The 27152-nt window shown below is 44.6% G+C and overlaps 1 protein-coding gene and 1 long non-coding RNA gene across 2 annotated transcripts; one reads left to right on the top strand and one right to left on the bottom strand.

Annotated features, from left to right (window-relative positions):
- Window positions 1-6751, bottom strand: LOC116982844. The gene is made up of 2 exons (XR_004414546.1): window positions 5848-6751; window positions 1-2616 (listed from the first exon to the last, which is right to left on the bottom strand). It is a non-coding gene; the product is annotated as an uncharacterized LOC116982844 (long non-coding RNA).
- sall1 (spalt like transcription factor 1) lies at window positions 5066-27152 on the top strand. Its single transcript, XM_033036347.1, has 3 exons — window positions 5066-5441; window positions 16676-20118; window positions 25546-27152. Exons 1-3 carry the CDS (start codon window positions 5231-5233, stop codon window positions 25984-25986), a joined length of 4095 nt encoding a protein of 1364 aa, XP_032892238.1. The 5' UTR covers window positions 5066-5230; the 3' UTR covers window positions 25987-27152.

Below are 27152 nucleotides of genomic sequence, written 5' to 3' on the forward strand. Positions count from 1 at the left end.
TTTTAATACAGGATTATTTCCTTCCAACATTACAAAGCCCCCACATAACCGATTATTCTGCGACTGTTTTACTGCAGTTTGTTGTACATGTTAAGTATGAAACACACACACACCTAATTATTCACTATTATGATCGCCGAAGTCAGCAGAGGTCTAAGCGAGAAAATGGGTTCGCTCTCGACTATTTATACAACAAATAAAAGTCAATTAGAACAAACGAGGTGCCCCGAATACAGAATACAGCTTGTGTAGGTGGGAGAGAATTGCAGATGCTGGTTTAAGACACACAGCGTTGGATAGTAACTCCGCGGGTCAGGCAGCAGCATCTCTTAAAGCCTGGTGTTGTGTGTTTATTTATTATTTGTTGTTGTTTTTTCAGGCACGTTTGTAAATTTCAGCGGCTATTATGAAGCTGATTGCATTTAGTCTACAGGATGAAATAATCTCGCCCAGGAGACTGAAATGTGGGTCATTTTTCACGTGAAGATCATACCCTATTTACAGTCACGCTCCAGATCAATTAACTCAAAATTGATTTTTACCAACTGGGTGTCTTACATATTGGGATCAATAGTTTATCCAAAAAAAAAAATATGGTGCCTTGCAAATATTAGTGTGTGTGATGAGATGCATCGATATTGACACGAGATTGTATGAAGAGATCACATTTTTTTTTTAAACAAACGTGAAACAGAAATATTAAACAAATGTTTAATGGAGTGGCTTTGAGGATGGTGTGTTTAAAAATGGAAGCGCTGGCTGTTCCGAATCAATCACTGACGAAGTGCCCGGTTAAATATTCCGTGGAAAATAATGGCAACTTCACAAGTACCTAACTAGATTATTATCTTCATTCTTCAAAATCATCTCCCCGTGATGGCTCCGTTTGTCTTTCCAGTAAAATGAGACTCCATAAACGTTATAGTGGGGGGGGGGGGGGGGGGGGGGTGGAATCGTCTTATTAAAGGGAGAAATAACCGCGTCGGACAGAAGAAGTGTTAAAAAAAATGACGCTACTTAAAAAAAAAACACACACAAGCTAAGAAATGTAATTAATTACTCAAAATTGCCCTTCCTTTCACACAAAAAAAACGCAACGCATTTAACGCGTAACCTCTTCCCTGCTTGAGTTTGTTTTCTAATATAGTTATCAAATGTGTATTTGGAAATATCAAATAACTATTATCTGCAGTGGGGTTTATTTCCCACTAATCGATGAAACTGGGGTGAAAACAAATGGTTGTGAATAACGCGAGCTACCTGCGTTTCATGGGTTTGTACTGATGCGTTTAATAAATAGAAAGATCGGTTTAATATTGTTGCATGTGGAACATTTGGAAATCTCATCAGGGTTCTTCCCACGAGTTGGACGCGACACTCCCAAGACCCGAATGTCTGAAAGTTTTCTCGCTATTGAACGCTGATGAATCGGTTCGATGGCCATGATTTCGCAGTATCTGTTTTTTCTATTGCTCATTTCATTAAGAATTCAGGATACATACTATCGAAGGTTTGGGGGCTGGTGCAGTCGTGTTCATGAAACAATTATCATCACTGCTTTTTTTGGGTTAAAAACAGTATTTAAAACAAATGTGAGAGAGGGGTTGGAAACGAATTCAGGGGGAAATATACTTGGGAATGTTGCGTATATAATGTGAACATTATTAGATAAACGTGGATGTTTTGATGCGGTTTGATTTCTCCAGCAACGTGGCTGAAACACAAATTGGGGATAAATTACTGTGCAAGAAAATGCAAAAAAGACCGGTTGATATTTTCGCACTAATCAATGACCAACTTTGTTACAGCCTGAATGTATCAATTCGTTCAGGCGAAGGCAGGATTTACCGCGGCGGCTGGACATCGCCGCGTTATCATTCACAGGTAAAAAAGCACGTTTCGTTCACTGGACAAAAGTGATCGTCAAAGTGATCGGCTGGTCTGTGGAAGCGGCCGAGTTACAGCCACGGAGACGCCGGCTCTCTCTCTTTCTCTTTCTCTCTTTCTCTTCCTCACTCTCTCTCACAATCTCTGCCCCTCCCCCCTCCCTTTTCGCTTCTAACATTGATCAGAATCGATAGTATTCGTGGGGTTACGAAGTCAGGGCTGGGTTTTGGTTTCCTATCTCCGGGCGAGCTGTGACTGACAAGTGCAGGTGCCAATACTGGCTCATCCCGTGGCCATCGTCAGTGCTTGCAAGTAGCCAATTACTCTGGAGGGCAGGCGGACCCAAACCACAGGCTGACGCCTGGTGACAATTGTTTTTTTTTTGTTAACTTCCAAGTTAGCAGCAGCAGTTTACAATTCTTTCTAACTTGCATATATTCTTTTTTTCAAGTTGTCTTTTTTTTAGGGTTGAGGTTGGTTGTTGTTGTTGTTGTGGTGGCCGCTACAGTGACATGGGGTTGAGCAAGAATATTGCGATTTTAAACGAAACGCAGCAGCCCACAACACCTAACGTGGAGCTGGGAGAGTGCAGCCACTGTTTGTAGCAGTGTGTGGCCCCGCTGCTTTCAGGCCGGTCTCTCCAGGCTTGTAGTTTGCTCAACGATGCATCCTCCGATCCGTTGTCTCGACGCATCTCCGCACTTTTCTCAGCTGCAATGGCTCATTTTGCTTGAGAGAAAATGAAAAGAACCGTTCGTCCTTAAAACAAACCCATCTTGCCCGCAATGCCCATTAAAAAAAAAAAAAACATCTAGACAGGACAGGGGAGGGGACATGTGCATTAAATGCATTAACTTAAATGCAGCCGGGTAAATAGATTTGGAGCCACAAGGAACTGCAGATGCTGGTTTATTTTTTAAAAATCGCAAACTGCTGGAGTAACTCAGCGACACGAGGAACTGCAGATGTTGCTTTATTTAAAAAAAAATCACAAACTGCTGGAGTAACAACGATACGGGGAACGACAAATGCTGGTTTATTTTATTTTTTAACTGCTGGAGTAATTTAGCGACATGAGGAACTGCTGATGCTTGTTCCTCCAGCACTTTGTGGTTTAAAAGATATGAACCAGCACCTGCAGTTCCTCGTATCGCTGAGTTACTCCAGTGGTGTGTGTGTGTGTGTGTTTGGGGGGTAAATACGTGACAGGTTTAAAGTGTCCGACAATTAACTGACACATGCAACTTGGCAAACGCATCGAGGCACAAAGAACCCAGATCAAAAGTCTACAGTGTTTTATTGCCAAATGTCCCGAAATGGAACAATGAAATTCTCACTTGCAAAACAAAAAAAACCCCAAAGTGCTGGAATAACTCAGCGGGTCAGGCAGCATCTCTGGGGGACAAGGATAGGCGACATTTCTAAGTCTGAAGAAGGCTCCCGACCAGAAAAGTCGCTTACCCATGTGTTCCAGAGATGCTATCCGACCCGCTGAAATACTCTTAATACTTTGTGTGTGTTTTTTTAAGGGAGGGGTGAGGGGGGTGTTGCAGGTTAAAAGTGCCATGTGGGTTAAATATATTAATTTAACTACAATCGGGTAAATGCAGAATCAAAGTACCATGAGCAATAATTGAAATACAACCGGGTGTACATTGAAGGTTTAAAGGCCATGTGCATTGATTTAATTGCAGCATAAGTGGTGGAGTAACCCAGCGGGCCGAGCAGCGTATCTGGAGATGCTGTCTAACCCGCTGAGTAACTCCAGCACTTTGTGTCTTTTAAATATAAACCAGCACCTGCAGTTCCGTGTCTCGAAAGGTAAGCACGTTGCAGGCTTAAAATGCCATGTGTACTAACGTAAATGCAAAGGTGAATACATTATCTGTTTAAAGTGTCTCTCTTGTGGAATAACGTGAAAGCGACCGGGTAAATATATTGTAGGTTTAAAATGCCATGTGCAGTAACTTATATATAACTGGATAAAATATATTGTCGTTTAAAGTTGGGTTCATTGTAACTTAAACGCAACCGTGTAAATATGTTGAAAGTGCCATCCATGTGTAATGACTTAAACTTAAACGTAACCGGGTAATTACATGGGTAGACACAAAATGCTGGAGAAACTCGGCGGGTGAGGCAGCATCTATAGGGAGGAGGAAATAATATATAACAGGGTTTCAATGTGTTGCAGGGTTAGAGTGCCGTGTACAATAACTTAAATACAACGGGGACAATATATTTGGAGTTTTAAATGCCATGGACATTAATTGCAGCCAGGTGATATATATTGTAGGTTTAAAGTGTCTTGTGTACAAACATAAAACAAAACTGGGTAAATATGTAGTGGGTAAGAAGGAACTGCAGATGCTGCTTTAAACCGAAGATAGACATAAAGTGCTGGAGTAACTCAGCGGGGCAAGAGCATCCCTGGAGAGAAGGAATGGGTGACGTTTCGGGTCGAGACACTTCTTCAGACTGGTTAGGGATAGGGGAAACGAGAGATATGTAGTGGGTGTGAAGTGCCATGTGCACTAACTTGTATACCATCAGGTAAATATATATTTGGTTTAAGATGCATTGTGCACTAACTTGAATGCAACTGCGTAAAATATATTATAGGTGTAAAGCCTGTTTAAAATTGGGTTTACTGTAACTTAAACTTAAATGCAAGCAGGTAAATATGTAGTGGATTTAAAGTACCATGAGCATTAACTTAAATGCAACCGGGTGATATATATATATATATATCACCCGGTTACATTTAAGTTAATGCTCATGGTATATATATATATATTGCAGGTTTAAAATTAAGTGCAAGCGGGTAAATATGTAGTGGATTTAAAGTACCATGTGCATTAACTTAAATGCAACCGGGTGATATATATATTGCAGGTTTAAACTTAAGTGCAAGCGGGTAAATATGTAGTGGGTTTAAAGTGCCATGTGCAGTGGGTGAAATGCAAACGGGGTAAATGTGTGGCGGGTTTAAAGAGACATGTGCGTGAAGTGAAATGCAAGCGGGTAAACACACTGCAGCAGGTCTGAAGTAGCCCTAGCAACGAAGGAGCGTGTGAAGGCGACGAGTGTGTGTGTGTGTGTGTGTGTGTGTGTGTGTGGGGGGGGGGGGGGGTGTTGCTAAGGGGGGTGCAGAATGCAGCGGCCTGGCCCCCTGATGCTGGAGCCAGTCGCCGTGCATCCATTGATTGGGCAGGAGCGCAGAGAGGGGGGGACCCGGCGCTGGGACGCGCCAGCAAATCAGGAGCTAATTGATTAAGTGGAGCAATTTGAATCGTGTCGGAGCGGCGGCTGGAAATTTGCCAATCGGCTTTCAAGAAAGCGGATGATTAATCGCAATGCATTATTGATAATCATAATTATACCCGCACACATGCGCACTGTCGGCGCCAGGGTCAATTTCCGTAATTTTGCAACTCCAGAATTTGTATTTTTTTATTCGCTTGCTGATGTATCAACCAACATGTCGCGTCGGAAGCAGGCGAAGCCGCAACACTTCAAGTCGGACCTGGATCCAGCATTGTTGGGAGAGAATGGTGAGTGCAAACCCCTCTCTCTCCCCCCTCCCTCCCTCCCCAAAGTTTGTACAGCGGGCAAGATTTCTGGAGTGATATTAACACTTATTCGGTAATTAACGCGCTGTCTCTGCGCTTTGAATGGTGCGGGTCAGCGGTGATCTCTGCTTCGCTCAAACAGACTGATATGGTCACACGGAGATGGGATGAGCTGGGGAAGGGGAGGCCGGGTGGAGGGTGGGGGGGGGGGGGGGGGGGGGTGAGAACACTTAAAAAATGTGACTGTGCCTTCGGCTGTATTTTGTTTTCTGCGTTTCCCTCCCTCCCTCTCTCCCTCCACCCCTCCCCAAAGTAACCCCCCCCCCCTCCCCAACCCACCCACCACCCCTCCCTTGAAAACACACACACACAAAGTTTAATTTCCTACCTTGCCTAGTCCAGCGCGGAACAGCACATATTGGAATACAAGCTTTGATTGGCGTCTTGCAAAGTTCCCCCCTCTGGGTCGGATGGTGGATTTAAATGGCAGTATTCTGCTGAAATAGCGCTGGATGTTGTGATGGAAGACAGCCCGCGACCGAAGGCTAGGTTTAAAAATAACTTGTCTATAATGATGGCAGTGTTGTGTGCGTGTGTGTGTGTGTGTCCCAATGTGACTTCAGTCGCTGGAAGCCGAACACCTCGCTTGAAAGAGGGGAGGGGGTTAAAAAAAAAAAAAAAAAGTTCGCTCTGTTACTATTTGGGTACACATTTGGGCAGACTCGGTGGGTTTGGGAACTTCTCTGTACGAGGAATTGGATGAAAGAAAAAGAGGAGCGAGAGGGTGGAACAAGCAATAATGGAATTGCAACTGCGGCATTCGCTGAATTTTAAAGCTACAGGATTCTCAGAGAGAGTGAGAGAGAGACGAGGATGCGACCTGGCGTTGTTTGTCTTTGGCCTTTTTCCCCCTTCCCCTCTCCGTCTGGGGATAATTTTTTTTACTGCAATTTTTCAGCAAAAAGTGCCCCGTCTCTGCGAGAAAGTTCGGAGTGTGTCAACATTCTGTTAATATCCTCGGCGTTTGGGCTGAAGTGCAAAACGGTTGCGTGCGACTCGTCCGCGAGAATTAGATGATGTTGACAATAATTAATGGACGCGGTAACTTGTACAAGCCTCTTTTTCCTTATCCTTTTTTTAGGGGGGGGGGGGGTCTGTTCACGTTGGAGAGAAATGTTAAAAAAATGGACCGTTTGTTTTAACATATAAAACAAAAACTCAACGATGCATATTTGTACTATTGAGTTGCTAAATGTTGATCTGGTTTTTCACTAGAAAGAAAAGGTCTGTGTGTGTGTGCAACACACACACACACACACACACACACACACAATAAGTAGAACATGATTCTTCATCGGATATGCCATTCCTATGGTTTTCGGATGTGACTGGTAGCCCCGGGTTTAGGAAGCACCTCTGATTTAGCTTCCAGACACTTTTTTTTAACCAGTCCGCTGTGCCATGGCTCAACCGCGTTCCCAAACAAAAAACGACAAATTGCACTATTGGGGAACGTGCCTGTTGGGATATGTGACTCATCGTGATCTGTGAGCAGAGAGTACACACAAACACACGCACACACACACACAGTTCCGCTCAGCTTCCTGGAACCGCCGCAGAATTTACTATTAAACCATTCCAACGCAGACCATTCACTAACACTTCAAATCTGCTTGAACCAAGGTACGTATCTTTACTTTTCCCCACTACATTATTCTCTAAAGGCAGCTGCAACTTTTACTCCAGAAAAAAAATCCTGTCCAAGGCGCATAGCTGGCCTGTTTCAATTGTCAAGTGGATATGTCGCATCTCCTTCCCATCAAGGAAGCATTGACATGGGACATGGATTGTAGGCCTTGGAACGACCTCGACCCGAAGCGCCACCAAAATTCCTTTTTCTCCACCGATGCTGCCTGTCCCGCTGAGTCACTCCCAGCATTTTGTGTCTATTATATACCTTCGGTGTAAACCAGCTTCTGCAGTTCCTCCTCCCTGCACCCAGATTTCCTGCATGTAGTTTCACAGGTTGAAACAACATGTACGTTAAGGATTTCCAAGTGCGTTGGAACTCCTACCGCGTTACAAGTTAAATTGAAGTGGTAAATGATCTAATTTATATACAGGCATTAAGTAAATGAAGAGGCTTACAGATAATGTAGCTTAGGAAAAAAAAATTTCGTCCATTGTCGGTACATACGAAATTCATCAGATGTCCGTGATAATTCATTCAGATCGCATCAATACGAATCTCTCGCGTGAAATACAGATTGAAAATAAGACGTCCTATCAAATGTAGCTGCGACTATTTAGTTTGTGGTTGACACCTCGCCAATTGAAACACTTTTTCTCAGCATTATTATCGTTGGGTCAGAGACCAAATTCGCCCCCAATCTAAATCGGGTTTGGTTCAAATTGAGCTGCAGAACAGAAATTATTTGTGTGGACTGATCTTTCTTTAAAAAAAAAAAAAAAGACTTCTCGGCCAACAAGTGTCTGAAGAAATTTGCCGGGTTTTTTTGTAAATAAGTTATCTTTACATAACTGATAGTTATATAATAACGTATTTGTAACTATCCGTTCATTAACTTGCTGCAAAGAAACATTTTTGGTCGTACTTTTTTTTGGATTAATCTAAATCTTAGTTATTTTGTTAAAAAATGCCATATTCTGTAAACTGTACATGGATGATTTGGAATGTAAATATCCAGCCTAAGCTTGTGTTGGAAGCTTATTACTGTGACCTTTCTTGACACATATATCTAAACGCGAGCCTTTGACATTGGGAAGTCACTTTGCTGTTTGCGTTAAGATCAAAAACGGAAGATAACAAACAATATTCTAATAGATTGGCGATCTGGAGTTATTTTTCAACGAATTTGGGGCGTTGCAAGTAGCGAGTTCTCGCATTAGTGATGAGGAATGGTGTGTGTGTGTGTCATTTCTGTAGAAATTCTGAGTATCCTCCCTCCAGTCTTGGTTCTTCGGGTCCTGAAGTACATATTCACATATAGTCTTGTCTTTTGACTGGATAGCTTGCAAACGCACAAGCTTTTCACTGTACCACGTTAAACTAAACTAGGGGAAGGGTGAGGCTATAAGAATACTTAGATTGTTGGATGGACAGTTTAGTAAGAAGGCTTAATAAAACTATTCGACTCTTGGTGTGAATTGCAGATGCTTGTGCATCCAGCGCTATGGTCAACATGGTAGCCTGTGTGTTTCCTGCTGGTGCTAGCGACCAAGTGCTTTAGTGTTATGCTGGTTTAACCTCTGACGGCCTCCCTCCGTCTTAAGGTGACGAGAGTTCACCATACAAGATGTACTCCAGTACCCCCCGAGCTCTGCCGCTCTGCACGCCTAGCGGGGCACCAGTAGTTCGTTTCGGCTTTAACCTCATCAGCGCCACAGCGACCATTAAGCCTCTTTTTTCCCCCCTTTTCCTCGTCCACTCCAGACCCCTGATGCGGAGATTGACAGCTAGTTCCCACGCCAGCCCTTCACCTCGCCGACAACAGGGATTTCGTTTCTTGTCACATTGCCAATGTTTACGCAGTGGAGGCTTGCATGTAGCCAGCCCAGAGCACAAATACTCTTTACGTGTGAGTGTGTGGGGACAGTGGGACTGGGAGGTTTTCCCTGTTTTGCAACCGTTACCCCATCTAGCGTTCATTCTCATGCACCCATAACTAGGATTATTTCATACTAACCGAGATTCGCTCATAAGCCTGCAACTCATCGCCGAATGCAATTCCAGCATTAGTTTGCAATATAGATGTGATAGATTTTAATATCTGCTGCGGCTAACCTTAAAAAAGAAAAGCAACACATTTATCACAGGATCATAAAAACGAAATGACTTTTGCAAATTGTCTTACACACACATAATATTTTGAACCGTTCCACTATGCTTCATTACGTACTATTAATATTATAAATTGGCTATTAATAAATTTTAAATGGTTTGTTTGCACGGAATGCATTTTGAACCATGCACTTGTTTCATTAATACTTACGATTAGTGTTTTAAATTGGCTATTAATAGATGGTTTGACTCTTGAACGGAATACATTTTGATCCTTCCAGTACTTCATTTATATTTATTGTTAATATGATAAATTGGCTATTAATAGTAGATTTAAAACAGTTTGCACAGAATAAATGTTGAACCTTACAATTAAGCTTCATTAAAGCTCCTTATTAATATTATAAATTATCTATTAATAATGGATTGAAAATAGTTTATAGATTTTTACACAGAATACATTTTGAACCTTTCAATTATGCTTCATTTTTATTTATTAATATTCGTAAATTGTCTATTAACAGAAGTTTGGGAACAGTTTGATTTTTGGACGGAATAGATGAAATCCCAAGAAAGTATATAGTGGTGTGTTAGTATTAATTGTTTCAATTCTTCTAAAGCCATTATATCTTTAAGGAAAGTTCTGAATACTCAGAAGATCTCACAGCAATAACTATTTAAAAACCGGTTACATGCAGTATTTTGTAAAAGTCAATGGCATGGATATATTTTTCTAAGAATAGTTTTTTTTTTAAACAAAATAAACTGTCTTTGGTGCAAAAAATTGTTTTGATGGAACTGAATATATAAAAAGAGTTAGGAGGTTTCTTCTGAGACCTTATTGTATTTGAACATTTTAATTCCATTTTTTTTTTTTTCACTTAGATTTACTCTGGCAAAAGCAAAGGGCCAGAACCAAAATAATTAAGAGGTTTTATCTCGTTTAAGTCAGTTGTGCTCTGTCAGTGTGTGACTTTAAATATCAGGCATGATGCACTGTCATGTTGTGGTTTAATATACTTTTAAGAAGATGCAATTAGGTGGACTTCTACTAGAATTAGCATTCTTGTATAGAGAGTAATTTTGCTAATGTTCACTCTAAATAAATCTTGTGGATCTTCTGCCCCAATGTTTTTCAAGGAGTTGCAGAACTGATGAAGTGGGTCTTGTTTTGGTTTTTTTCCCCCCACAGCAAGTCATTTAGTTTGCATTAGTAATTATTTGCTTAAGCACAGCTGACCAAGCAAGCCAGTTTCTAGATTGTCTTTTGTTTTGATAAATGTCATCAAGTTGAAACGTTTTTTCTCTCTATCTCTCTCCAAATGAGGAGTCTTGCTAGAACGCAGGCAAAAGGGATCACAACTTTTTTATAAAAAGTCCATTTATTCCCAGTGAACTGAATCAAGGCGAAAATGCTCAGATTTGCCCACAGTTGTGTCACAATGAGGGTGGGGGTGAGTATTGGAGAGATATGTCGTCTTTGCATCATGATTATTTATTGTGAAGAGGATTTACAATTTAACCATTCATGTGGTATGCCAACCAAATAATTTGGGGAAATGGATCTCTCTTAAGGTTGGTACTTGAAATACAGGTGGCTCTGTGTATCCACAAAAACATCAAAACCAAGCCTAATGCCAAATTGGTGATTTATTGCTGCGTTTGTGGGTTTTGTTTGGTGTTTTTCGAGTCGTTTTGGTTTGATTTCCTTCCTAAAAACCTGCCCATGTTTTCAGAATGCCACGGAGCCTTGTGCCTTCTGCAATTCTTCTCGTATCTTTGCAGAAAGGAATGGGTGTGATTTTTTACTTTTACTACCTACGGCGCAGCAATGTGCAAATAATCTCTCCGAACTGTCCTCAAAAGTAGGGAGCGCTGTAGGTCACGGCATTACAACTTTGTACATATTAAAGCGAATGTACTCCAGGAGCTGGCAATGATTCTGACTGTAGCCCAGATCACTTTGTGCTGTGTTGGGGCATTTGGACTACATTATTTCAGATGATCTCCCCGATATCTGACATTAATTGTGCTTGTGCTCTGCTGTGGACACTCGGAGCCCGATGTCATGGCAACTTTTCCTGCTATCTAATTCTGTGCTAAAAGGGAAACATGCAGAGGGATAATCTCTGAATTAAACAAGATCAGCCTTCTGTCCTTTCCCTGATGACCACACACCATTGTGGGGCGGGGGGTTGCTGTCCAAACAATAGGGGGCCTTCCTGTCCTTGAAGGTTGAAGTGGGTTCGACTGCTGAAATTTTTTTTCTCATGTTTGTTTGATTTGCAAATTAATCCTCCGGTGTGCGATGAAAAATGCAAGCAACCAGTGCGAATGAGAAAGGAAAGTGAAAAGGATTCTTTCCAATGAATGGGTGCAATTTGCTTATCAATAAATCGGGACTTTTCTTTTGGAACTAAATGTTTCAAATTAACACTAATATTTCCAGCTGTGAAGCCTGTGTGTTCGCCAAAAATTGTTTGCAAATCGGGCTTTGCTTAAATACTGTGTAGCTGGCTTTATTTTCACCAGTTTCACCAATTTAATACTAAGCCAGACTTTGCAACATGTTGTGTTGTTGTTGTATTTCCTTCAGTGTTCCAACTTTAACAGCATTACTATTGGATAAATCAAACTCTTCTTCTAAGGCCCCCTTCGGTCGAGGCTGACCATGGGTGTCTCCAGGGTGCTATTCCCTATATGGAGGACGCCTGTGCATGACTTTGTTTAACGTGGGGAGACTGGTGCACAGACAGCCACCCCACGGTCCTTGACAGATCTGGGTCAAGATCCAGTGGCATGGAGTCCAAGATGACCGGAGACCCTTATCTCCTGCAGCCTTCATCCGCCTTCCCAGCCGTTGTGACGCTCCACTAAGGTCAGCCATCGTCCTCCGCCTGTTCCACCGTTGAGGTCTTGGTTGGATTGCTCTTTGTCAGAGACCTCCCCCCTCGACCTTACCGCCATGGGTGGCCCTACCAGGAGCGTAGCTCCAGACGGCATCGCTCTCAGGATCTCAGGTCCACACAAGCTTCTCCACCACGACAAGGTGACAATCCATGGAGAAGTATAATCAACACAAGTTAAATACTGGAGATTTAGATTTAGGGGGGCAGGAGCGGGGTACTGATTTGAGATGATCAGCCATGGCTGTGCTGGCTCGAAGGGCCGAATGACTTACTCCTTCACCTATTCTATGTTTCTATGTAATGAGACCAAATGACACAAAATGCTGAAGTAACTCGGCAGGTCAGGCAGCATCTCTGGAGAAACTGGATAGGCGATGTTTCGGGCCGGGCCCCTTCTTCAAACTTCCTCAATTCTTTTTAAGTTATATCATGTATTTTTCCTTGGTTTTAAGTTCCCTCATTGGCAAATTTATAATTGCTTTGCAATTTGATTTGAAAAAAAAAATTCTGGTTGTAAACTGAAAATAACAATATAACATTTTTAAAATTTTTATTATGTTCCTTTAAATGTACTTGTTTCAGTCTGTATGTGTGCATCCATATTTTTTACAATTGTAGCCCAACAAACTCTTTAGACATTTGGCACAACGGTAGTGCTGTTATTACTGTTTGGGCATCTTAACAATATTCCAGCATTTTGTCTCCTATTTTCAGTATAAACCAGCATCTGCGGTTCCTTCCTACACTAACAATATTATATGTTGGATCACTCTGTGGATTCCACTTTGCACCAGTTAGTTGCATGGGTTTTGTATGTGTTTTTGTGTTTTTTTTTGTAGCTTTAGGTCAGTTGTCATGTCCTACTTGCTAACTAACAAACACTGCTGCGATTTAAAAAAAAATTTGAACATAGAATAGTACAGGAACAAGCACTTCGGCCCACAGTGTGAGTACTGTACATGATGCCCCACTAAACTAAATCTCCTCTGCCTGCACGTGATCCATATCCTTCCATTTCCACGTGCTGAAGACAGACACAAAATGCTGGAGCAACTCAGCGGGACGGGCACCATCTCTGGAGAGAAGGAATGGGTGACGTTTCAGGTCGAGAGCCTTCTTCGGTCTGAAGAGGTGTCTCGACCTGAAACGTCACCTATTCCTTCTTTCTATCCAGGGATGGTGCCTGTCCCTCTGAGTTGCTCCAGCATCTTGTGTCTATCTTCAGTGTAAAACCAGCATCTGCAGTTCCTTCCGACACATATCTGTGTGCCTGACTAAAGGCCGCTTGTAGGGCCACTATCGTATCTGCTTCCACCATCCTTGGCAGTATGTTCCAGGCACCCACCAAACAAAACCTTGACCCGCACTCCTCCGTTACACTTCCCCCCTCGTCTGCTGTAGTCCTTTCCTGAGTCTGGCAGATTATGGTATATTGAAGGGAGATTTCCTGCCTGCTGCGCATATCAAAGTCGTATTGTTTCTTCATCAATGTGTGAGGTTTGGCTGCACCGAGTGTACAGGTGCTCCCTCATTCAGAGATTAATGTGATCTTGGCTTTTCTATCTGAGTGAACTGTGTGTGTGTGTGTGTGTTTAACAGTGGGGATACGGACGTGTCTACCATTCTACTCATTGTCGGCGCAGTTGGTACTGGGGATGGTAGGGCCTTGTTTCTCTTCAGTAATTCGCTACGTCGCTAAGCAAGAGAAGGCTTCCTCGCTGGGACTTCTGCATTGCTCTGCAGTTGATATATTTCTCTTATCTCATCTTGCCTCTGTGACAGATACGTCGGCAATAATACTCTGGGTAACATCTGACGCAAACTTCACCTGCCGCCACCAGTCAATATTTACAAAAATAATTCTGTGCGATTCCTAGAAATCGTAATCATTTATTCTTTGCAAACTTTCAAAACAGTTCCATAGCCTCGATGCAAGAATACCAACATATCAATTTGACCAGAAAGGGTCTCTACCCGAAATGTCAACCATTCCTTCTGCCCAGAGTTACTCCAGCTCTTTGTGTCCATCTTCGGTTTAAACCAGCACCTGCAGTTCATTCCTACACATGTACTCTGTTGAATACAGTAGTTACAAACCATAAAGAAGCTCCAGATCACACGAGAGGAACTATATCGGCTTTTTATTTTTCAATAATCCGTTCCATTTAAGATGTGCAATGTTATTTTTTGATTTGGAGCTTTGTGAGTAAATATATTGAATATAAAAGATTGGCAACACAGTGAACTACCAATCTTGATTAAATCTCCACAGTGCTGGATTACTTCAGTGCACCAGTATTTTGTGTTTTACTCAAAGAAATGTTTAATCTTTAAAGCAAAACTATGCTGTTTGTAGCTCTTGTAGCAAAGTTTTGCTCCAAGGCTAATAGTTCTGCACAATGAAGGTAAATTGGTCTCGATACACAAAGCATCTATTTCCATGTTATAACTAGAAACTTTAATCTCATGACTCTGCTTATTCCAAGTTATCGTTCTGCAATCCATTTCTCGTCTTGTCGAGTATGGTGCTCGTCTTAACTGTTCCATGGAAATAACGTTTGTAAAAGAAACCTTTGAACACTTTGCATATCTTTCGGGAAGCAATGTGGTGAATTAATTGTAAAGCTGGCGTCCCTTATTAACACGTGTGTTGTTAGACTGAGGAGGTGAGTGGTCCACTGCAGAATTACTATGGCATTTTTACAATCTGTTCACCCTGAATGTCCAGCTATCAGTGTAGATACCGCAAGAGAACTGCATAATTTTCTAACTCGATTACGTATGTTCCCAAATATCTTGTAATACAAAACAATAGCTATAAATGATAGGGAAATAAGTAGGGGCAGCGCTAGAGATCTGGGTTCAATCCTGACGACAGGTGCTTTCTGTATGGAGTTTCCACGTTCTCCCTGTGACCATGTGGGGTTTCTTCGGGGGCTCAGGTTTCCTACCACACTCCAGAGATATATGGGGTTTGTAGGTTAATTGGGTGGGTATAAGTGTAAATTGCCCCTAGTGTGTAGGATAGTGTTATAGTGTGCGGGGTTCGCTGGTCGGCATGGTCTCGGTGAGCCGAAGGGCCAGTTTCCGCGCTGTATCTTTAAAGTTAACAAATTTGATACTTGATTAAGTTGTGGGGGTGGGGGGGAGAGAAAAAGCATCAGTGGACCATTTTGTTAAATAAAAAAATTGTATTTTTAATGAGTTGTATATCGTACGTCTAATAGTCACATCGTAAGTGTAAAGAACAAATGTTGACATTTGTTTGCATTCGATCATTGTGACCAATTTAATTTGGGACGTCACTGAGAGGTTCGTTATCACTATCTCTACGAGATTCTCTTGCTCGAAGAGAAGGGCGTCTCTGGTAATGTCAGGAACGTTGACGCCACTGTTCCTTAACATGTCCCAGTCTCTCCTCCCTGCAGCTGGAGTTGCCTGGGATCTTTTACCTGTCAAATGTCGATCGGGATTCAAAATGATTACAAATTGGTTTACTGACAGGGCGTGAACTGCCAAAGACCTTTATTATTTTGCTGAAAATGAGGAAAACCCGAGCGTTGCAGAGTCCTAACGAGACTCCGAATGTTTGACATGATCCTTGTGGACGGGGGATGTGATAATACGCGTGAAATATTGGAAATCAATTCTTTCTATGGAATTTCATTCAGCTCCAAAATGCCCATAATTTTGAGAATTTTATATTTTGATGTGTTGTCTGAGATAAACGAGAGATTTAGTGAACGATGAGTTCCAAACGCAAACTTGTGAGATTTTCCATCTTAAGGTGGAGTTGCTGCCTTACAGTGCCTGAGACCCGGGTTCGATCCTGACTACGGGTGCTATCTGCGCGGAGTTTGTACGTTCTCCCCGTGACCTGCGCGGATTCCCCCCCCCCCCGGGTTCCTCTCACACTCCCAAGGCATGCAGATTTGTAAATTAATTGGCTTCGGTAAAGATTGTAAATTGTCCCCAGTGTGTGCGCGTGGGTGATCGCTGGTCGTCACGGACAAGGTGGGCCGAAGGGCCTGTTTCTGCGCTGGGTCTCTAACCTAAAAGCCAACTAAGTAAAGATAGACAAAGCTGGAGCAACTCAGCGGATCAGGCCACATCTCTGGAGAAATGGAATAGGTGATGTTTCAGGTCGAGACCCTTCTTCAGACTGAAGAAGGGTCTCGATCTGAAACGTCACCCATTCCTTTCCTCCAGAGATGCTGCCTGACTCGCTGAGTTGCTCCAGCTTTTTTTCTTTTCTTTTTTTTTGGGCGTCTATCTTCGGTTTAAGCCAGCAACAGCGGTACCTTCCAACACTAAACTAAGTTAAGTTCTCCGATGTGCAAACATCGAATTAAAAAAAAAAAAAAATAATAATATATTTTTTAAAAAGCCACCCTCGTGCCTGTTTCTATCCCTCTCATGGGGTCCATGGCCCGTATTTGATGAGTGACTTGCATCTTCTCGACGACTAATTTTCCCCTCTCCTCCCTTTTTTGTGGATTTTGCAGGAACGTCACCGGGCGGCCACGTGGAGCAGCACGCCAAGAATGGGGATGCGCACGTCTGTGGCCACTGCTGTGCAGAATTCTTCGAGCTGCCCGATTTCCTCCACCACACGAAGAATTGCACTAAGAAACAACTGGTTCTGATTGTAAATGAAAATCCAGCCGCCCCTTCGGAAGCGCCCTCTCCGCAATCCCCCGCCCACCCCGTCGAAGAGGCGAACGAGGGAACGGATAACGCGAGTCTCGTGGACTGCGATGAGCTTGTAGAGAGCAAGGAACTTGACCGGGAAGTATTCATGGAGGTGGACACTAGCAACAGTAATGTCAGCAGTACTAACAGTAATAACCATAGTAATAATACATGCAGTGATTATCCCACAATGGGAAGCTCAGCTGTGGCAACACCTCTACCTCATATAGGTGATATAACAGCTCTGGGAAACTTCTCCATGTTGAATAGTAATGTGATCATTGAAAATCTTCGAAGTACAAAAGTGGCAGTGGCCCAATTCTCCCAGGAAACCAGAACTAACAGTTCATCGAGTAGTAAGATCGCAGTTCCTGCACTAATGGAACAGCTCCTGGGTCTCCAACATCAACAGATCCATCAGCTGCAGCTCATTGAACAAATCCGTCAACAGATAATCTTGTTGGCTTCCCAAAACGCCGACGCCCCATCGGTCAACTCTTCTCCAGGTACTTTGGGAGCTGCTGTTAATCCATTGACTACACTTAGTTCACATCTATCTCAGCAACTTGCTGCTGCAGCTGGTCTTGCCCAGAGCCTTGCCAGTCAGTCTGCCAGCATCAGCGGTGGGAATCGAGTCCATCTACCTCAGAGCAGTCCTGGAAGCGGAGCCGGCCAGGACGCGGGCAGTCCTTCCCCGCAGGCCGACGCCGCTCCTTCGTTGCCGAGCACCGCTGCCCAGCCCTCCGAGAGCGCGACCGTGGGCGCCGCCACCACCGCCGCCGCCTGCGACTCCCGTCTCGCAAGCCCCTCCGTCCCCGCCGCGTCCGCCCCCGCCGCCCGGGGGATCGGCGGCCTGCTCGGCTCGTTGTCCACCCTGTCCGCCTCACTGTTACCTCAGTCCTCCGCGCCCGCTCTCCCGTTTTCCAGCCCTCTCTCAGGCATCGAGGTGACTTCAGGGAACCTGAGCTCGCTGGCCGCCCTGGCGGGCCCGCGGAAGGGCAAGCCCCCCAACGTGGTGGTGTTTGAGGCCAAGACCGGCTCCGACGAGTCGTTCTTCAAGCACAAGTGTCGCTTCTGTGCTAAAGTCTTTGGGAGCGACAGTGCCTTGCAGATCCACCTGCGCTCGCACACTGGCGAGAGGCCGTACAAGTGCAACATTTGTGGCAACCGTTTCTCCACGAAAGGCAACCTGAAGGTCCACTTCCAGAGGCACCGCGAAAAGTACCCTCACATTCACATGAACCCCTACCCCGTCCCCGAACACTTGGACAACGTCCCGACCAACACGGGGATCCCCTACGGGATGTCCATCCCCCCCGAAAAACCAATAACCAGTTGGCTGGACAGCAAGCCCTTGTTACCGACATTGACCACATCTGTTAGCCTGCCTCTCCCCTCCACTGTATCAGGTTTGTCCGCCATCATCAAATCGGAGGAGTGTCCGCCCGTCCCGATCAATCGGTCTTCTTGCAGCCCGCCTGGATCGGTCCGGAGCGACTTGCCCGCCACGGAGCCCTCTGTGAAAAGCGCCCGTGATTTGGAAGAGGTGGAAGATAATGGCTCACCTACCTCAGACGATAAACCCGATGATCGCGCACAATCTCTCCAGCCCGCCGCCAGCATGGCCGTGGCCGTCCCCGTCAGCTCGAGTGCCTCCGATTCGGAACTGAGCACGGCTTCTGCTTTCACCACGCCGCTCGTCTCCGAGCAGTTCAAGTCGCAGTTCCCTTTCGGCGGCCTCCTGGATTCCTTGCAGACGTCGGAGACGTCCAAACTGCAGCAGCTGGTGGAGAACATCGACCGCAAGATGGCCGACCCCAACCAGTGCGTCATCTGCCACCGGGTCCTCAGCTGCCACAGCGCGCTGAAGATGCACTACCGCACGCACACCGGCGAGAGGCCCTTCAGGTGTAGGGTGTGTGGCCGGGCCTTCACCACCAAGGGCAACCTGAAGACCCACTACGGTGTCCACCGCGCCATGCCACCGCTGCGCATCCAGCATTCCTGCCCCATCTGCCAGAAGAAGTTCACCAACGCTGTCGTTCTGCAGCAACACATCCGCATGCACATGGGAGGCCAGATTCCCAACACCCCCGTCGCCGACAACTACCCCGAGTCGATGGAGTCCGACACAACCATGTCCTTTGAAGACAAGAATTTCGACGACATGGATGACTACTCTGACGAGAACATGGAGGACTGCCCGGATAGCAGCGTCCCGGACACGCCCAGGTCCGCGGAGGTATCCCGGTGCAGCCTGACTCCGTCCCCCTTGCCCTCGGAAATGTCCAGCATCGCGGCGCTGGAGCAACAGATGAAGATGATTAACGCCGGCCTGGTGGAGCAGCTCCAAGCGAGCCTCCGGTCGGTGGAGAATGGATTGGCCGACGGTGACCAGATGACCAGTGACTCCTTCTCGATGGTTGGGGACGTGGAGAGCCAAAGTATTGGAAGTCCTGCCATTTCAGAATCTACCTCTTCCTTGCGGGCTCCATCCCCGAGCAACAGCAACGCGGGCAGCCGCAGGTCGAAGTCTCCCGGCAGCGAAGAGAGGCGGCACAACCAGTCTCTGCTGTCGGACGTGTCCAATTCGGTGTCCCCCGCGACCACCAACGGCGGTGCCTTGGACCTGACCTCCTGCAACGCCGAGCGGGCGGCAACGGACGACGCTCTGAGCCTGCTGTTCCCCGGGCGAGACCGCGGCAAGTTGAGGAATACATCGTGTGATATCTGTGGCAAAGCCTTTGCTTGCCAGAGTGCCTTGGACATTCACTACAGAAGCCATACCAAAGAGCGTCCATACATTTGCACAGTATGCAATCGCGGTTTCTCCACCAAGGGCAATTTGAAGCAGCACATGTTGACGCACCAGATGCGGGACCTCCCGGCTCAGCTGTTCGAGCCCAACAACGCCAGCCTGGCTCCCGCTGCTAACCACGGCTCCACCAACCCGCCCGCCCTGACGTTGACGTCCTTAATCAAAACCGAGGTCAATGGTTTCGCGCACGGGTGTTCCATGGACTGCAAGGACCCACCCGCTAGCCTTATCCCATCCAGGCCGCTGTCTGCCTCCGCTGTCTCTCCCGGCCTGTCAGCGCAGCAGAGAAGAACTCCAAAGCAGCATTACTGCACGGCTTGCGGCAAAACCTTCTCCTCGTCCAGCGCTCTCCAAATACACGAGAGGACACACACGGGGGAGAAACCGTTTGCCTGTACCATATGTGGCCGGGCCTTCACCACCAAAGGCAATCTGAAGGTACGTGTAGGGTGCAACTGCACACACCGACCGACTTGCACCGAAGATGGGCACAAAATGCCGGAGTAACTCAGCGGGTCAGGCAGCATCTCTGGGGAGAATGGTTCGGGTCGAGACCCTTCCTCAGACTTCAGTCTGAAGAAGGGTCACGACCCGAAATGTCACCCATTCCTTCTCCCCTGAGATGCTGCCCGTCCCGCTGAGTTACTCCAGCATTTTGTCTATCTGCAATCTGCAGGTATTTTGCAGCATAATGCTCGTTAGTACGTTGAAATAGTGCGAGTAATGGAGTTCTACTGTCTATGTTAAACATACGTATAGTGTATTTGTGTGAGTATATGTGTGTATACTTGTGTGTATGTGGTCACATAATGTATATTACAGTTATTGAGTGTGTGTATATTGGATGAAATATACATGTTTGTGTGTGGATGTGTGTGTGTATATATACAGAGAGAGTGTGTGTATGTAATAAATACATATATATCTGATATCACAAATATAGTTTCCCTTTCCCCTGACTAGTCTGAAGAAGGGTCTCGACAAAGAGTATCACCCATTCCTTCTCTCCAGAGATGCTGCCTGTCCCGCTGAGCTACTCCAGCATTTTGAGTCTACTTGTTATATATACATGGTTATAAGGTCAAAGGAGTAGGATTAGGCCATTCGGCCGATCAAGTCTACTCCGCCATTCAATCATGGCTGATCTATCTCTCCCTCCTAACCCCATTCTCCTGCCTCTCCCCATAACCTCTGACACCCGTACTAATCAATAATCTATCTAACTGCCTTAAACATATCCACTGACAGCCTCCATAATTTTCTGTGGCAAAGAATTCCACAGATTCACCACCTCCTGACTAGAAATTTGTCTTCATCTCCTTCCTAAAAGAACATCCTTTAATTCTGAGGCTATGACCTCTCGTCCTAGACTCTCCCACTAGTGAAAATATCCTCTCCACACCCACTATATACAAACCTTTCACTATTCTGTACGTTACAATGCAGACCCCCTTCATTCTCCTAAACTCCAGTGAGTACAAGCCCAGTGCCGACAAACACTCATCGTAGGTTAACCTATTCATTCCTGGGATCATTCTTGTAAACCTTCTCTGGATCCTCTAGAGCCAACACATCCTTTCTCAGATATGGTGCCCAAAATGGCTCGCAATAATCCAAATGCGGCCTTACCAGCGCCTCATAGATCCTCAGCACTCGAACAAATATATGTGTGTGCATATATGATATAAAAATAAAATAATATACAGGGGAACGCAATAACAAATTGCACCTATATATTACTAAAACTCTCATCTTGTTTGTTTCTGTGTATGTGTGTGTGTATGTGTGTGTGGATGTCTCCCTGAAATAATGCCAAAACGGTACATGATAGCGCTACAATTTTTGGACCACCTTACTCACCTGTGTCCTGTGGTGTGTTGTATCAAGTTTGGTTCAGATTGATAGTATATTTTACAAGGTATTCACATTTTCAACTTTACAAAATCCAGTTTGAGAAAAATGACTTGAAGTTGCAGTGGCAGTTAGCAGCTATGACGTCATAAACTTCCCATCAGCAGTGTTCCAGCCCACAATGACATCACAATGGAATCAGCAGCTTCCATCTCACTATGACGTCAAGGGGGTATGGAAGGGAGAGGAGTTATGGAGGGAGGAAGTGACTGAGGGTAAGGGGAGGGAGAAGGGGAGAGAAGAGGGAGGGTGAAGAGGAGGGGGAGGGATTGTTGGAGGATGAGGGGAAATTAGCCGCATCTGCACAGTTGGGGGCACGGGTGAGTGGTGCAATATTGCGTTGGGGGCACGGGTGAATGATGGAAATGGATTGCGTTGGGGGAACGAGGCCCAACGGGTCCCACTTTGTCTAGTGCTTTATAAAGTACGTACTACTGCTCAGCGATAGATGGATAGAGATATGATGGGAGAGATCAGACTATTCACAAAATGAAAATTTGTAAAGTAAAACTTCTACTTGTCAAGTATATATAATACTAGACTAAGTGGGACCCGTTGGGTCCCAACATCACATGGGAGGGCTGGTCACCAATGCAATATTCCACCTCTCCACCAATTCCAATATTGCACGCCAGTGGGGGGGGGGGGCTGGCTGTCTGTTGCGCTAGTATGGGTGTTGTGGGCCGAAGGTACTGGTTTCCAGTGGGCTAGTATAGACATTGTGGGCCGAATGGATTCTTGGGCTGGCAGCCAACTGTTGCAACGATTTTAAAAGCCAAGGCGAGGAAAACAATTGGGCTGCATCCACCTGACAACCAAAATTAATTTTGTGAACACAAACTTTTTTAAAAAGGCGAGGCAAACAATTGGGCTGCAGCCACACCTGACAACCAAAATTCATTTTGTGAACACAAACTTTTTTTTAATGGCAAGGCAAACAATTGGGCTGCAGCCACTCTACAGCCGCATTGAGGGGACTCATCGTGGAGTAGACGTGTTATTCGCAGCTTAGAGTGTCGTGACCCTCTCACTTCCTGGGTCTGGCAGAGTCTGAGTGAAGGACTACACTTCCGGGTTTTATAGTCCCTCCCCCCTGCCGCCAGCAGAGAGAATGGCAAATTTTTAAAAAACATTAATATCTCTCTGATTTTTCATCGATGGGAAAAATCCTCTGGTCCCGGAAGGCGGAGAGGGGCTCTGAGCGAGGTGGCCAAAAATGACGGCCGTAGGTGGCGGCGTTCTCTCGGAAATCGCAGCACAGTGGGCCAAAAGCGGTCAAGATCAGACTTTTAGTAATATATAGATATAGAAGATAATCTCTGATTATATTTACTGTGTTATGCAAATTCATTCATGGAAAATACCATTCCCTTTTTTATAACTACTTTTCTCAGTTTGTATTGAATTTAACAGCAAAATATTACTAGCTTGTACAAGTGGGGTGATGTATGTTGTTGGAATGTAAACTTAAAGGGTATTAAGCATCTTAGCAATGCACCAGAATGGTCACCAATGCTGATCCTATTTCAGTTTATTTCTAAACAGTTTTTTATCAGTTTTATCAGTCTAAATCAGTTTTTTTTTAATTCCCCAAATTATCAAAGGACTTCTGTGGAGCTTAGTGTCTCACTGCTTACTGTAGCACCTCATCCAGTAACTGTCTAGGCAGGAACTGCAGATGCTGATTTACACCGAAGATAGGCACAAAAAGCTGGAGTAATTCAGTGGGTCAGGCAGCATCTCTGGAGAAAAGGAATGGGTGACATTTCTGGACGAGGCCCTTCTTCAGACAGCCTGAATGACAATCCTTATCATGACTGATGACTGGTCCTGTCTGAAGAAGTGTCTTGGCCCAAAACGTCACCCTTTCCTTTTCTCCAGAGATGCTGCCTGTCCCGCTGAGTTACTCAAGCTATTTGTCTCATCAAGCAACTGTTTTGGTGGTTTTTTTCCTTCATTTATAATAATCCCATTCTGGAATAAATGACGTGACAAAAGGTTTGGAAGGTAATTGTAAAGTTTAAAAAAGTAAGAGGAGTTATGGGAAGACAAAAGTGCTGAAGAAACTCAGCGGGTGCAGCAGCATCTATGGAACGAAGGAAATGGGCAACGTTTCGGGCCGAAACCCTTCTTCAGACCCGAAATGTTGCCTATTTCCTTCGCTCCATAGATGCTGCTGCACCCGCTGAGTTTCTCCTGCACTTTTGTCCACCTTCGATTTTCCAGCATCTGCAGTTCCTTCTTAAACAAGAGGAATTATGGTTTGGGTTGGAATCGTGGGACAGAATGCCAGTTTTAACATGGCTTAGACTGATTCATGTATGCAGTCGTGAATTAATTTAAAAGTATATTAGTGTCTCTGTCTCTCTCTGTCTCTCTCTGTCCCTCTCTGTCCCTCTCTGTCCCTCTCTGTCCCTCTCTGTCCCTCTCTGTCCCTCTCTGTCCCTCTCTGTCCCTCTCTGTCCCTCTCTGTCCCTCTCTGTCCCTCTCTGTCCCTCTCTGTCCCTCTCTGTCCCTCTCTGTCTCTCTCTCTGTCTCTCTCTCTGTCTCTGTAGGGGAAGGGGAGGGTGGGGGGGGGGGGAGTCAGGGAAAAACAAGATAAATTATAAAGGTGTATTTAACCAGTGTTTGAAAGAAGAGTGGATTATAAAAAATGACCTCGTGTCTCAATGATCAAAGTTTAACTTATAATTGAAAAATTTGTAGAGGGTCATTGTGATTAATTTGTGTGTAATTTATGATCCAGTTAAATTTTAAACTGTTAATAAAATTTGATATATTGTTCATCCTGATAAGCATCTGATCCCTTCTAGAGATTTGACTATGTGCGAGGCACACCTTCCATGAAGTACCTACTTTAAGTATAAATCTCTGCTCATTTCTTCCCATTCAACCATTGCTTACGAGATTTTCCACGTAATATTTGAGGAATAACAATCTGCAGTCGACTTAAAGCTGAAAAGCAACCATGTGATAACAAAGAACTGCAGATGGTGTTTTACATCGGAGAGACAAAGTGCTGGAGTACACAAAAATGCTGGAGAAACTCAGCGGGTGCAGCAGCATCTATGGAGCGAAGGAAATAGGCAACGTTTCGGGACGAAACGTTGCCTATTTCCTTCGCTCCATAGATGCTGCTGCACCCGCTGAGTTTCTCCAGCATTTTTGTGTACCTTCGATTTTCCAGCATCTGCAGTCCCTTCTTAAACAAAGTGCTGGAGTAACTTAGTCGGTCGGGCAGCATCTCTGGAGAGCTTGGATAGATGGTCGGGATCCGATTATGGAGTAGAATTGGCCCATCAAGTCTACTCCGCCATTCAATCATGGCTGATCTATCTCTCCCTCCTAATCCCATTCTCCTGCCTTCTCCCCATAACCTCTGACACCTGTACTAATCAAGTCACCTATCCGTGTTCTCCAGAAATGCTGCCTGACCCACTGAGTTATTCCAACACTTTGCACCCTCTTTCTGCAAAGCAACCAGACTGACAAGCTTAGAAATTAATTTATAAGATGGTGTATTCATAAAGTTAGTGTAAGCGTTATTGTGTAGGAAGGAACTGCAGATGCTGGTTTGTACTGAAGATAGACACCAAATGCTGGTCACTCAACAGGTCAGGTAGCATCTCACCCATCTTAATTTTCCACTCCCTTTACCCACTCTGACCTCACTCCCTCTGAACATACATCCCTGTAGCTGTCCGAAGATGGGTTCTGACCCGAGACATCACCCATCCTGATTCTCCAGAGATGCTGCCTGACCTGCTGAGTTGCACCAGCGATTTGTGTCCATAATGTGTGGAAATGGAGGAAAGATGGCTTTCATTAGCCCAAAAGATGTCCACGTCCCTTGAGTAAAATATATAAATGTGTGTAGATTGTGCATGGCAAGGGCTTTTAGTGGTGTCCAATGCTCGAGTAGCTGGAAGGCTTAACTTTGTGCCATTTCTGCAGGTTCACATGGGGACCCACATGTGGAACAGTGCTCCCGCGAGGCGAGGGAGGCGACTTTCGGTGGACGGTCCCATGGCTTTTCTGGGCGGCAACCCTATGAAATTCACGGAAATGCTCCAGAAGGATTTAGCAGTGAGGGCTCGCGATGGAGACCCTTCGTCGTTTTGGAACCAGTATGCGGCGGCACTGACCAATGGCTTGGCGATGAAGACTAACGAGATATCCGTGATTCAGAATGGCGGGCTCCCCCCGATCGCCGCCAGCCTGGGCAACGGCGGCAGTTCGCCCATCGGTGGTTTAACGGGGAGCTTGGACAAACTTCACAGTACTGTTGCAGGCACACCTCTAGCTGGTCTGGAGAAGATATCCGCCACTGAAAATGGAACCAACCACAGATTCACCCATTTGGTGGGGGAAAACAAAGAAATGGTATCGAGCTAAAGCGACAGTCGGCCTTTTGGCAATGGAAGCAATCTGGGGACATCTTTCACGCCAATGGACCAAAGTGTTGCAAGAACACCTTTTGTACAATGCCTAACTTTTAGTGTTGTATGGGGAAGAGGAAAAAAAACGTATTTATTAGTGATAATAACTTTGCTTTGCAAATGAGTTGCAAATGTACACTACTGGTCTTCAGCATCTTGCCCTATATACTAATGGACTAGAGTGCTTTAAACATGTAAGTTTCCTAGCATTTACAAATCTATTCTGTTAGGTGAATTTTGCCCTTGCATTAACTTATTTTCTGATTTTTGAGTAATCTAGTTTTAACATGACTGGCATTGGTGGCAATGCCACACCTGCCCATTCCTTTACTAGAGAGAGGTCTGTGTGTATATATGTATAATGTAAAGTTTTGCTACACTGCTCCAGAATTTCTCAAAAAATCAGTTCCTTGTTGAGTCATGCCTTCCATTAACAAAAAATAACTGTAAATTGCAGACTTCAAACTGGATCCCATTGCCATCACACTCTGTAAACAGTCTCCTGTTTTTAACATCAAGTGGAAATTTTTTTTTTTTTTTTCCGTATGTTCTATAATTTCTGTTCGAAATAGTTCCTTTGTATTGTGCTTTTCACTTGCACCATTTTCAATGTTGACGAGTCTCAGTGAAGTAAGAGGCACGATGGTAAGAAAAGGAATCTCCTGTTGTTGTACCTTTAAATACAATAAAGGTCTCTGCCCCATAGGTATATTTAGTATAGAAGAGAAAAATGTGCTGGACCTACACATTGCTGCTACATAAACGCATCTTTTGAACACCTTTGAAGGGAGTAATATGAAGCTATTATTGATCATGTCTTGTGTGTATAAATATATTATATTTATATAGCATAACGACATGTCTTGGGAAAATCATTAATGTATATACTGTATTGGTACGATGCTAAAAATGAAGCTTCATCTTCACCGACCGAGAGATAGTGTTTTATTGTGTAATAATTTTGTATTAGGTATGGAAAGAAAAACCCTTGTGACTGATATATGCACTTTCTTGGAAAGCTGGACGAAACCATCCAGTTTCACTAAAATTTAATACCTACTAACAGCTGAGGTACTGTAATTCTTACTCATTTAATCAAATACATGAGTTTTGCAACAGCCA

Source organism: Amblyraja radiata, chromosome 17 (genome assembly GCF_010909765.2).
Source record: "Amblyraja radiata isolate CabotCenter1 chromosome 17, sAmbRad1.1.pri, whole genome shotgun sequence".
NCBI lineage: Eukaryota > Metazoa > Chordata > Chondrichthyes > Rajiformes > Rajidae > Amblyraja > Amblyraja radiata.